Source organism: Culex pipiens, chromosome 1, assembly GCF_016801865.2.
Source record: "Culex pipiens pallens isolate TS chromosome 1, TS_CPP_V2, whole genome shotgun sequence".
Classification (NCBI taxonomy): domain Eukaryota; kingdom Metazoa; phylum Arthropoda; class Insecta; order Diptera; family Culicidae; genus Culex; species Culex pipiens.
Window position 1 is genome coordinate 47,326,082 of NC_068937.1, and position 13,052 is coordinate 47,339,133.

Below are 13,052 nucleotides of genomic sequence, written 5' to 3' on the forward strand. Positions count from 1 at the left end.
TACCGCTTGGAGGAGTGATCTCGGTCTCCAAAATGGCTGTCATTCTCGGGTGGCCCCTCAATTAAGGCTGGCAACTTCCGAGCCGAGGGTGGTGGCGCCGCGGAAGAAAGGAACATTCAATTGGATAAGAAAAAAAGCCGGTTTAGATTGTGCTGGGTACCGTGAGACGGACTAGTTTTGGACAAGATCTCTGCGCAAATTTGTCGTTTTGGCCTTAAAAGTATACTTCTCAAAGTTCCTCCCCTTAACTGTATCCAAAAACTAACCCTAAATCCAGCTTGTCGGATCGCAACAATCGTGCTATCGACTTTTTATCTCCCAGAGCCAATTCACCTCAATCCTTTTTGGAAAGCCACGCAGTGAGTGCCAACGCCGCCACATAAAGTGCCAATTGTGGCAAGCTGGCCCGTTGACAGCTGGTGGCGTCATCGAGTCAAATCCGGGGGCAGTCCGTCTGCGCCGCCTTTTGCCGGGCCGAGTAGTGTACAATGTGGCCAGATTGGCAGCCCGAGATATCCTTTCTCTCTGGCTGGAGTTATACGATGCCATATAGGAGCGTCAGCTTCGAAAACACAAAGACTCTGATATTTATGAAAAGGGGCCACGGCGAGTGCTTCGGAATAAGTCCAACTTCAATTACGGTTTGGGACTGTGGGCTTTGCGGAATTGATATTTGTTTGTATCAAATAAACTTTTGACCATAACTTCCGTGAGCTGGAACCTAGTGTGTAGCTTGGATGACTCTATTTCTTCGGGACTCAAACTATGCTCTAGCGAGCAATGCCACAGGAAAAATGAGAAAATTCAATTTATATTATGAGGATCATCTTGTTGAGTAGTGTGAGTGTGTGTTTGTGCGCGTATTTATTTATTTATTAAAGAATTCATTACGTTGCTCGCACATAACATCAGCAACTGAACAGGAAGCTTCATGGTCTGAAAACATTGAATCAGGCTTTGAACAACGGTAATTCTCCGCCAACTCACATGAAATCGGGAAAAGTTGACCCGAATCCTCTTCGATTTGCGTGATACTTTGTCCTAAGGGATAACTTTTGTCCCTGATCACGAATCCGAGGTCCGTTTTTTGATATCTCGTGAAGTAGGGGTGGTACAACCCCTTCCATTTTTGAACATGCGATAAAAGAGGTGTTTTTCAGTAATTTGCAGCCTCAAACGGTGATGAGATAGAAATTTGGTGTCAAACGAACTTTTATGTAAAATTGTACGCCCTTTTCGATGGCGTACTCAGAATTTGTAACGCGACTGTAATTTTTTTTGGAATATGTCATTTTAAGGGAAATTTGATGTACTTTTCGAAATTTTAAAATGAATATTTTTGTTTTAAATGAAAAAATTACCGTTCTGGATCAATGTACACAGAAAAAAAATCCGGTAAATTTACATCATTTATGATGTACCAAAAGTGCACGTCATTAATGATGCTAATTTACAACAACTTCATCTGAAATTTACATGTCTTCCGACGTAAATCTGCCGAACAAACAGCGCTTTCAAAACATGTAAATTTCCGATGAAAATGATGTAAATCTACCGAAGCTGAAAATTTTTTTACTCCGTTGAATTTTAAATCCGATGTAAATTTCAAATGCTTTTGTAGCCAAATGTTGTTTGAAAATAGTTCTTTTGTTTGATTATCGAATCGATTGAAGAACTGAACTTTATTGAAACAGTTCTTATAATCGTTCAGAAATAAACAAATGAAAATATTTCCAAACTACAATTGACGAAAAGCTTTCAGAAAAGCATCAGATTTCAAATTCAACGGAGTAATATGAAATTATACTAAACGAAAAAAAAAATACCTTAATGCTCTTATAATTTGTGACTTTAGCTCTGCGGAATTGACTTGAAAATCAAAAGCATTCAATACTTACAGCTATGCAGATCCAAACCTCGAACAAATGTTGAAACTGCCAACTAGCGAAGACGGCGGACATTGGCGACTTTCTGCAGCATTTCGACATTTAATTCGGCATCCTGCGCCAGACTGAGGCACCTGAGGACCGGGACCTGCAACATAAATACAAAATTAGTTCTGCAATTTATTCTGATGTTTAAAAATTTGTCCCACCTGCCTCGTCCATTCAAGAAACTGCAATTGATAGTGATGAAGGTGTCCGTACGCGGAAGATTTTTGGTCGGAGAGCAAGTGGTCGCCCAGCAATCCAGCGTTGCCACTGGGTGCTTGCGAAGTCTCACCCTGAAGCAAGAATTTGACGTCCTCAGCTGCAGCCAGATCCAGACTCGTGTAATTGGCGATCAGAACCGTCCGATATCCAGATGGTCGAACGACGAGGCAAGCTGATCAGTCATCCCTTGTCATGTGCGTTTAAGTCAGCACCATTCTCCACCAAATATTCCACCACCAAGTAGTTAAGACCAGCTGATAAGAAATGAAAGGAGATTAGTTACTAAATTTAAGCATTCATTCAATCAACCAAGATCATCTGAAGGACGCAAATTCATGTTGCAACCATGCACTTTCCTGTAGTTGATGTTGTCGACTGACACTTACCGCTATTCCTTAAAGTAGGGTGAATTGCCCGTAGCAGGTTCGGTTTTCGATTGCCTCCTTTGCACCGGGTCCAGCACCGTCGGTTTGTCTTGTAACTTACGCGCTGCGCTGCATGGAAGAAGGTAGTTTTAACACAGGTACCTCATTTACGAGCAGATTCTTACCTTGATCAACGATTAACGAGTTTTGGGCTTGCCTTTGGCGGAAGCCTCGTGCAGTGAAGTACACTTCAACCCTTGTTCCACCAGCAGTTCCGTAATCTCGTAGTACGTAGATGCTCGGGATGAACCGCTCGTAATGGGTGTGAGACCTGCGTCTTAGATTACAGCTGCGGTCGGAGTCCACCTTTAACTGGTACACGTCCAGAATTTCGAACTTGGTCTCGTAGCGTCCTCCACCGATCGGCTTCAGCATGGTCCGGATTGACGGATCGATGCTCACAAACTTCAGCTGGATGTCAGCAACCACGAATGGCTGCCACAAGCCGCTTTCGACGAGCGATTCGATCGTGTGATGATACTCCTATACTCCTTGAACGGGACTTCCGGAATGTACGAGTACGCGCTGCTGTCCGAATCGATTGAATTTTTCGGCTCCGAAGACAATTCACCCCGGCGCTGGAACTTCCCGCCACCAGCACCTTTCCACCGTTGTCCACAAAGTCCGTGATGGCTTCGACGTTATCTGCCAAACTTCTCCACCGCCACGCAAATAGAGTTATTTACGTGCGTATGTATTGCGTGTACGTACACGAAAAAAAGTGAGGTTAAATTTTGTCCGGCCAGCAAAATCAAATGGTGCGCTAGTGTGCGTACGCGAAACGTCATAAAGCTCTATAGAATCGAGTTCTTGAACAGAAACGCATCGCTGGAAATCTTGTTTTTGTTTACTTTGAATTGACAACTAAACTCGAAATCAATGACTTGTCAGGTGGTAGACTGGTCATACAATTTCAAGGGGTTTTTCGGAGTTTGGTGTAATCAAAATTGGGTAGGAGAACGACTGTACTCTGGAGCAACATTTGAAAGGGTGGTATGACATTGGTCTTAGGGAGCGTTCTTTTCCCAAGTAACAATTTAAGTTTTTTTACTTTCTTAAAGATAGATTCAAGTTATCTTAGCCAAAAAATATCATAAAGCCAAACTATCTCCAGAACAACAATAAATCAGCGTTAAACCTGAGTTAAGAGCAAAGTGGACTATTTTAGGAGGTTATCGAGAGCGTTTATGCGGAGTAATTTAAAACTAAACAACTTTGACGTTGATTTTCACAATACTCTGCAAATGCTCTTTATTGCTATTCTAAAACTTATTCTCAAGCTTCAAAAATTTATAACATCATAGAAGAGATCTTCAAGACTGTAATAAAGTAAACTTAAATGTATTTGCTCTCGTTGATGATAAAAAAGATTTGTCAGAGAAAACCCAGTTCTGAATTTTATTTCGTGAAATCCATTTAATCTTTTCGAAATTAATTCATAAATGGCCGATGAACTTAAGCTTACACCGATAATTATATTATAATAATAAAATAAATATAACTGTGACTTTACGCAGCAATTTTTATCGTAAAATTCTTGCCATAAAAATTTCACTGATCAATTTTCTTAAATGCCTCGAAAAAATATGCATCGAAGGTATGAATCTTTCAAAATTACTATGATTTGTAATTTTTAATGGAACAATTATTTCTACATCAGCAGAAAAATCAACATGGCTTCCGTTTTTGGGCGTTATTTTTTCATATTAATATGGCTGATCTCATCAAATCTATTCTCTCTTACTCAAAGCAGTTATTAGAGCTATGTTTCTTGAGAAGCTCTTGTTCAAGATTAAGTAAGAACATATAGACTGCAGTAAGCTTTAATGCGGTTTTATCGCAGAGTAAAACGCGTAGTAATGCGACCGTAGCGCATGCACATATTTGTTTGCAGGAGGTAGATCCGAAAAAGATTTTTGGAAATGCTTTTTTGTCGTTGGATTAAAACAATGATGTTAATTATTTTCCAAATCATTTTATTTATTTATTCATTTAACGGTCGCGACTTTTGAAGAAAACACTGATCTCGCACTTGAATCTAAACGTAAGGACGGGTACCGGACACGGATTTACCGGCAGGTTGGTGTTTTGCTCGCACCTTATTCGGCAGCCTTGACGAGAGCCTTGGCCACTTCAACGGCAATTCAGCCTCGGCGCGTTCCACATCAGTAGAGGCCGACGAAAGTTTGCTCTGAGCGCCGGACAGGAGCTCGCGGCACGCACCGGCATCCAGATTCTCAACCGGGCGGGCTTCTTCGGCCAGCACCTGTCGAAAAAAAAAATCACAGCGAAAAATAACGTTGAAATAACGAACATTTTAAGTCACAGTAATCAACACGAAACCAACAAAAAACACTAGCACTCCGCGGGACATTTTTTTCCAATCTCGAAACGCCTAATTCTGGTCCGGATCGGTTCTTGTCACTAAACTGACTGACTGTACGAATATTTAGTGATTTGACAGATCAAGTTCAAAGACTCTTGAATTATGCTTTCATTAAACGGAGAAGTTTTAGTTCAGCTTTAAGGCAGTTTTGGCAATGTAAAATGGTCTTAAAAATAACCTCTCTGGGATAACTTCAAGTCAAACAACGAAGAGTGACATAAAACTATGTGTCATGCTTCTAAAGTGCTCTTGAAGATATTTTTAAGAGATTTCTATCCCAAATCTTGAAAAATTTGTTCAATATCATCACAACACCGAGCAGCAAATTTTAAATCTTTTATAAAACCTGCTAAGAAGTAGAAGCATTTTGCTTGTTACTTGGGTTATTACATATCGCAGTAGGGGGGGGGGGGGGGAGGGGGTCGGAGGCCAATGGTGTGCTCCAAACAATTTTTTCCCATTTAAACACGTGTAAAAAGAGTTTAAATATATATGTACGCTTTGTTTTGATATAATATCCAATACAGTAATCCAAAGGACGGAAGTAAAAAATAAGTAGATAAGTATTTCGATCGGGTTTCAATCAATTTCCGAGTAATCGGTTTAAAAATTGCTTGATATTGTGCAAATATGTTTTTAAAATGCTCCCAAAACAAAGTTAAGTCGTGATAGCAGATAAAACCAGCCTGCATGACCCACTAAGCTATTTTGCATTTAACTTTTGAACGAACAACAAACGTTATTAAGCATTATTATTTAAGTCTAGTTCTTTATTTAAGTACTATAAATATAATATGGAGTAGTGCGTGGCCGAATGGTTACGCTGTCCGCTTTGTAAGCGGATGATTCTGGGTTCGATTCCCATCTGCTGCAACCTTCCATCGGATGAGGAAGTAAAATGTCGGTCCCGGCCCTGGTTGTTAGGCCGTTAAGTCATTACAGGTGTAGGAGTCTTGTCTCCATGCCATAAGTACAAACAACACACCAAACCAAGCCTACTCCGGTGGAATCGCTGGCGGCGGTTGGACTCGCAATCCAAAGGTCGTCAGTTCAAACACTGGGGTGGAAGGTTCCTTGGAGTAGAAAGAGGTTTGGGTGCTCTCCTCATTCAAGCCTTCGGACTCCTAGGTTCGAGCAGAAACTTGCAATAGAGACCACAAAAGACCCGGGGGTCGTCAATGTGGATGGTTTGATTGATTTTTTTTTTTTTATTGGAGTTTTTTTGAAAATGTCCAATAAACCAAATTTTCAGTTTTTGCTTTTTGGGTGTTTTTTAATACCCCTGACTCAAGGCGGTTTCAAAAACACCCAAAACTCAAAAACTGGAAAATTGGTTTATTGTACCTTTTAAAAAAAACTCCAGATATGAAACACAATAGCTTATTGGACTTTTAAAAAAATCAAGAAGTATTGGTTCAGATGGCCGTAAAATAGAAAAAATAAAGGAAAAGAAGATTTCTAATTCTAAATCAGGCCGATTAAAGCACATCTAATCTAATTCGTCTATTTCTAGAAAAACAATGTAAATGAGCCTATGTCGAAGTGTAAACAATGAGTCTATCCTGCTCATTCATAATGTAAACATCATCTGGCGACTTTGGTCCATTTACATTATTTTGCTTGATTTATTCCTTACAGTATGCATACTCAATTTTGAGTAAATGCTTTTTTTCGGAGACTCCCTTTTTTGCATGCCAAAATTTACGTGCAAACTCCGAAAAAAATTGATTTGTTTGTAAACATATTTTGTTTGCGTTTCAAAACTGTCATTACTGTCATTAGTGTTGCAAATTTTCGAATACAATAAAAACTTATTTCCATCTAATTTAAAAGTAACAATCGATAGTAAGTATCAATATCAATATCAATATTTACCTGTTGTTTCCCAAAAAATTAAGTTGGACAATCTTACGCAGGAAGGTTGTACTGATTCAACACGGGATGTAGGCAAAAGCTTTTCCACGGTGGAGCTCCTTTTGTCCGAATTGGATTCAACACAGATGGAGAACAAGCCACATTCAGCAGAAAGTGACCGGCCGGTGTACTTCAACATCTGGATATTTTTTTTTTTTTGCAAAATACAAAGGTGAGTGTGGCTTGTGAACCCAGTTTTTTAAACAGAGTTGCAGAAGCATTTTCTGCGGACGTCTGGTCTAGTGCTGACAAATTTTGTTTCAAGATTGAAATAATTTTCATACTACAAATAATTCCGCAGTAAATTTTCAACAGGGCGAATCCTTTGATGTATACAAACAGCCTGTCCCCCTCTTACTCAACGTAAATGTCACTAGAGCAAGTGGGATAGACTGTTTGTTTACATCCGAGGTTTCGCGCTTTTGTAACTTACGGAACTACGGAATTCTAAACACAAAAGCAAACCAAACATGTTGCCGGATCAGTTTATGGATAAGATCCGGCCAAGAATTTGTATGATTTACCGGGAAGTCGAAAAAATTGCAACAAATACCCAACTTCGAACAACAAAAAAAACAAACAAACTAATCGTTTACCAGTTGAAAAAGAACTTGCCAGCAAAACTACGAGTACGGTTGTTTTGTTTTGACCCAATCTAGTTACCTTGAAAATCAACAGCACACAAAATATAAATCCAACATTAACTTGTGATGACGATTCTTCAAAACACTTCCACTTCACTACGCACCAAACATTACATTGAATCAATTTTGTTTTTTCCCCTTCAGCTGTCATTCGCAAAGCAACCTTGAAATTTAACTATACATGATTTTAGCGTTTACATTTAAACTAAATTTACATCTGAATTAAATTTACATGTTTTTCATTTTTCAAATTTGCCATTTTTCATAGGTTGAGGGTTCATTTACATTTGATACACGCATTACGTTGAATCTCATTTTACATGAAGGCCCTTTAGATGAAATACAACACTTTACATTGGTTTTCAAATTTACATTGAGCATGTTTACGTATGAAACATGGTTTCAGTGTTGGGTAAATTTACATTTTTTTTTCTGTGTAGATTGATCCAGAAGGGTAATGTTTTCATTAAAAACAAAAATTTTCATTTTAAAATTTCGTGTTATTTATTATTTTTTAAAGTGTAACAATGTTCTACAAAATTGTAGAGCAGACATGTGTGTAAAACACTCGTAAACATAATTCCATTGAAAAACATAACAAGTATAATGAAAACGTGGATTTAATGACTGTTTTAAAAATCCAGAAAACGCGAAAAAAATTGACACCCTATTTGTAACTGATCGCAAAAATGCTAAGTGTAAATATAGGTATTCGGTGCCCTCTCCCCGTGTCTATACCTTCACAATTAGCAGACCCGGGAGGCGGAGTCTTGTCGCAAAAAGAACGATACACGCCTGTGGATCCGTTGACGAAACCGCAAGGTTTAAGAGGGCCACATTATAAGGTGTTACGTCGATTCCGTTGTAACTGATCCAGCAATCCATATCTATCCATAAACCACGTGGACACTTTTTGATGGTTGTCCACGCTCTAATCTAATCTAATCTAATCTAATCGAACACAAGCGCAGCCAGTCCGATGAAAGCATCCTGGAAGAGCTTGTGGTTAGATTACGCCCCAAGCAGCCAGAGAGCATGTTGACAGCTCCCATACAAACTGAGCGTACCCCGTTTTGTGGGCCCAGTGGGCCTAAGATGGCGGCCTTCGATATAATCTAGCCAAACTTTTGAAAATGGCAAATAGTTTAAATAATTAAAGTTTTTGCCTGATTTTGGTTTAAAACGACAAAATAAGCCACGTTCAAATATTAGTCTAGAACAGTTGAAGTGAGCGTGCCGTAAAAGCCGTCACGAAAAAAAAAATTCTATACAAATTTTGAGTTTCGTATTTGATGGGCGGACTCTGACGAGGCCCACTTGCCATCTGTCGGTGAATACGCGCAACTCACAAAAACTGTCATCTTAGGGGCCGGTTGGCCCCAAGTCCTTTCTTGTCAATATTAATGATTGCATTACATCCGAGTAACCCCGAACATGTATTGCAACAAAATAAAGCGGCCAGGCCTACTGCGTTGCATTATCCGCAGAGACAGATTCTGAGAACAGATCACATTTCACCGAATCAACAGGGAAAGAAGGATGCGTGGACATACCGTACCAAAAGCTCCGAATTGGTGGTTGTCCACGCTCCATACAAAAAAGTTTTTTCTGTATCGCTAATAGGGCTACCCCATGCAATCAAAGATTGTCCCATAACTAGGCTGAATTCCAAATTTGAGCTCATTCTGACCACGTAGACCCATCCCATATTCATAGTTACAATGTTTAAAAAAACACACAAATATCGGTTTGAGTACATTTATCGAACTTAAAGCACCATGCGTCTCCAGCAAAATGCAATTGTAACTCATTTCTATGGAGAAAGATAGTACTTATTTTAGATTTTTATTTTTCATTGAAAACTCTACTAATCGTTTCGGAGAAATGATTTTGGGACCATCAAAAAATCACGTGAACACTTTTTTGGAAATCTCGAATATAAAATTCACATTTTCGTAGTAACAGTTCAATAGGGCGAATCTGCTTTTGAAACAAGCAGTCTATCCCTTTTGCTCAAGTTACAGTTCACTTCTAGTAATAGGGGGATAGGCTGCTTGTTAAAAATCCCAGATTTGCCCTATTGAACTGTTACTACGGATTTAAAAAATGTGCATGTGTGTGATTTTAGTTTGTTTACAATGTTTGACTTAACTTTAAAGTTATTGAAATGTTTTCATTCAAAAGTTCCATTCTTCACAAATACCCCGTTAATAGCCACATAGTGCCAATGAGCCCAGATTAAGGTGCCAATTTAGTGCTACCGTAACGGCTTGACGAAGACGACAAGTTGTTTGCCTTTCACACCCACACCACACCACTTCTCGTCACGTCATCCACAATGGGTTGATGCCGGTGTTTTCTCCGTCTTCACCCGGTAGTGTACGTGCCTTGTGGGAAAAATCATTAGCTGCTCTAGTTTGTTGCTTGAGGTAAACCTACTTATGTGTGTGAGTGTGTCGTCGAAAACCACCCCCATTGTTTGCAAATCGAATAGAGATTGGCAATTAAACGAGGACTTCTACTTCAGTCTTCGATCGTTTTGTTGTCACGCTATTTGCGGCATAAGGTGAGGCTTTCGTTCTTTTCTGAACTCCATTCAATCCGTAATGTGAAACGGTTTGTCATATGTGCGAGATTGGGGATTGATTTGCTGAACAACAATATAACTTGTTGTTTGCTATTGTTTGTATGACCTCTTGCGATACGAGTCAACGAGAAGTGGGTTTCGAGAACACACTCACTCATGTCCGGATTTGATTCATGGGTCAGTAATTTGTTTAGCATTTTCCCTCCGGAGAAAGATTTCCAAATTAATCATTTTTCTTCGCAAAAGACTTGCTTCTTTTTCGAGTACGAAACCGTATTGTTGTTTTGTGGGGAAAGCCTGAAAGAAAGGCACAGCAAAACCAACAAATCAAGGCTAATCTCACGGATTGTTAATGGCCCGCGGCGACGGCAGAACCGAACATATCTGCGAATGAGTAAGGGTATTTGTTTACCAGTGAGTAATGAGAGAGTGATTGATTATGGTTTTTTTTTTTGGGAATTGTTTGCGGGTGGAATATTTGTGCGTTTTTGGAGGTTAGATCAACTTAAGCTACAGAACTTTCTATGGATATGAAAGCCGAAGCGGTTTGGAATGTTTTGTTCCATTTTAAAAATCGAGAGTTGATGCCCTTGTTTTTTCACAAATAAGTATAAAGCAAAATGTAACCTTTCTAGTCAGCGTTGAACATCTATGAACTCGATCAACTCAATAACCGCAACCCTTTTCTTCCCTCGAGACATCGGAACCGTGTGCAAATTACCTTATAGATGATTATAAATGAATGGATAATGTTTAATGATTATGGGCAGCTCCACCACCTAAACCGATGCTGGCATGTGCTACTAATAGTATACATCTAGGCGGTTTCACCTTGCAAAAGGAAAGAGACTACCTCCAGCGCCTAACTCTGTATGCTATTAGAGGAACTCTCTACAAAATCGGCCGATTTCGACCATTTTTATTTTTTTTATTTTTTGATTTGGCTCAAACTTTGTGAGGGCCTTCCCAAAGACCAACGAAGCTATTTTGTGTCATTGGTTCACCCATACAAGTCTCCATACAATTTGTAACTTTTGAGTGAATTTTCTTATCAATTTGGTGTCTTCGGCAAAGTTGTAGGTATTGTTGAGGACTATTGAGAAAAAAATAGGTACACGGAAAAAAAACTTTTTTCCACTAAAACTCAATTTCCCAAAATACGTATTTTTTTGATTTTCAAGACTTTTTGATATGTTGTTTTTGGTATATTTTTTGCATAAAAATTCGATTTTTTCCAAAAATCACTATTTTTCAAAATAAATAACTCGGCGGCAGATTTTTTGACCATGTTTTTTCTAAGGCTCAAAAGTTGCGGGTTTTTGTCCCCTAAAACATATAAAAAAATCTCGAAAATCAAAAAATACGTATTTTGGGAAATTGAGTTTTTGTGAAAAAAAAAAGTTTATTAAAAAATCTGCAATTTTTTTCGTTTACCTATTTTTTTCTCAATAGTCCTCAACCTACATCTTTGCCGAAGACTTTGATCAGAAAATTCACACAAAGGTTACGGCTGTTTGAATATTTACGTACCATTTTTGTATGGACATGCAGCCTAAATTGTATGGAACTTGTATGGGTGAACCAATGACACAAAAAAGCTTCTTTGGTCATAGGGAAGGCCCCCACAAAGTTTGAGCCAAATAAAAAAAATACAATTAAAATCCATTTCCGGTTTTGGTAGAGAATTGCTCACTAGCCCTCTCCTTTGGTGATATATCGGGGTCAGACGACCGGTGCACCGTAACTATACGGGGTAGTGAAAACAAGCGGTTTCTGCGGCAGACTTTGGAGTCTGACGAAGAAGTGAACGAGAAAGTTTCATTTTGTGGTTACCCCGGTGTAAACATAGTTCGTGGGTCAAGTATAGCTTGTGTGGTACAAACGGCCAACCATAGAACCCCGAGAACGGGAATAAATTTTGGCTGCGCTGTAAAACTTACTCGAGGATGGGAAAATAAATTTTCCCAAAGTGTCACCGTTATCGGGGTCTGGTCTGAAGTTCCTGGGTCTGGGGGACGACTAATTCCGGGAGAGGACGGCGAGGTTTGGCGCTTGAGTGAAAATATATATTACTCACCGGCTGAGGGCTTAGCGTAAACATGGCTCACATAACAACAACAACATCGTTCAGGACGACATCATCATCATCGGTGGCAGCTAATGGCTTTCTGGCCAAAGTGGGTGCCGCGACAGATTTAAGACCAGCGAGCGTAATGACATTTTTCAGGTACTCAAGTCGTGAGGCAGCTGGACAATTTGAATGGTCCGGACTGAGAGAAGGATCAGTCAATCACGGCGGAAGAATTTGGGAGGGAGTGTGGCGTGACAATTTATTTCACCATTTTGAAGAAAAAAAACTACCGGAGTTGAGTTGAGTTGAGTTGAGTTGAGTTGAGTTGAGTTGAGTTGAGTTGAGTTGAGTTGAGTTGAGTTGAGTTGAGTTGAGTTGAGTTGAGTTGAGTTGAGTTGAGTTGAGTTGAGTTGAGTTGAGTTGAGTTGAGTTGAGTTGAGTTGAGTTGAGTTGAGTTGAGTTGAGTTGAGTTGAGTTGAGTTGAGTTGAGTTGAGTTGAGTTGAGTTGAGTGAGTTGAGTTGAGTTGAGTTGAGTTGAGTTGAGTTGAGTTGAGTTGAGTTGAGTTGAGTTGAGTTGAGTTGAGTTGAGTTGAGTTGAGTTGAGTTGAGTTGAGTTGAGTTGAGTTGAGTTGAGTTGAGTTGAGTTGAGTTGAGTTGAGTTGAGTTGAGTTGAGTTGAGTTGAGTTGAGTTGAGTTGAGTTGAGTTGAGTTGAGTTGAGTTGAGTTGAGTTGAGTTGAGTTGAGTTGAGTTGAGTTGAGTTGAGTTGAGTTGAGTTGAGTTGAGTTGAGTCAAATACATGATTTTTTTGGGATCAATTTTGACCATGTTTCCAATTTGTTTTTCTTATAAAAATGACACCAACGCACTAACA

General features: G+C 39.3%; 2 protein-coding genes across 5 annotated transcripts in view; one reads left to right on the forward strand and one right to left on the reverse strand.

Moving 5' to 3' along the window:
- LOC120426591 (AF4/FMR2 family member lilli-like) overlaps positions 1-13,052 on the forward strand; it is a 133,696-nt gene that overhangs the window by 81,763 nt on the left and 38,881 nt on the right. The window lies entirely within an intron of this gene.
- Positions 2,209-3,249, reverse strand: LOC120426594 (uncharacterized). Of its 2 annotated transcripts, none has more exons than XM_052711472.1 (3): positions 2,704-3,249; positions 2,540-2,647; positions 2,209-2,407 (listed from the first exon to the last, which is right to left on the reverse strand). In XM_052711472.1, the coding sequence occupies exons 1-3, from the start codon at positions 2,951-2,953 to the stop codon at positions 2,334-2,336; spliced, it is 432 nt and encodes a 143-aa protein (XP_052567432.1). In that variant the 5' UTR covers positions 2,954-3,249; the 3' UTR covers positions 2,209-2,333. The 2 variants fall into 2 exon arrangements, with proteins under 2 accessions (XP_052567432.1, XP_052567462.1); XM_052711502.1 differs by having other exon boundaries at positions 2,384-2,407; positions 2,540-2,642.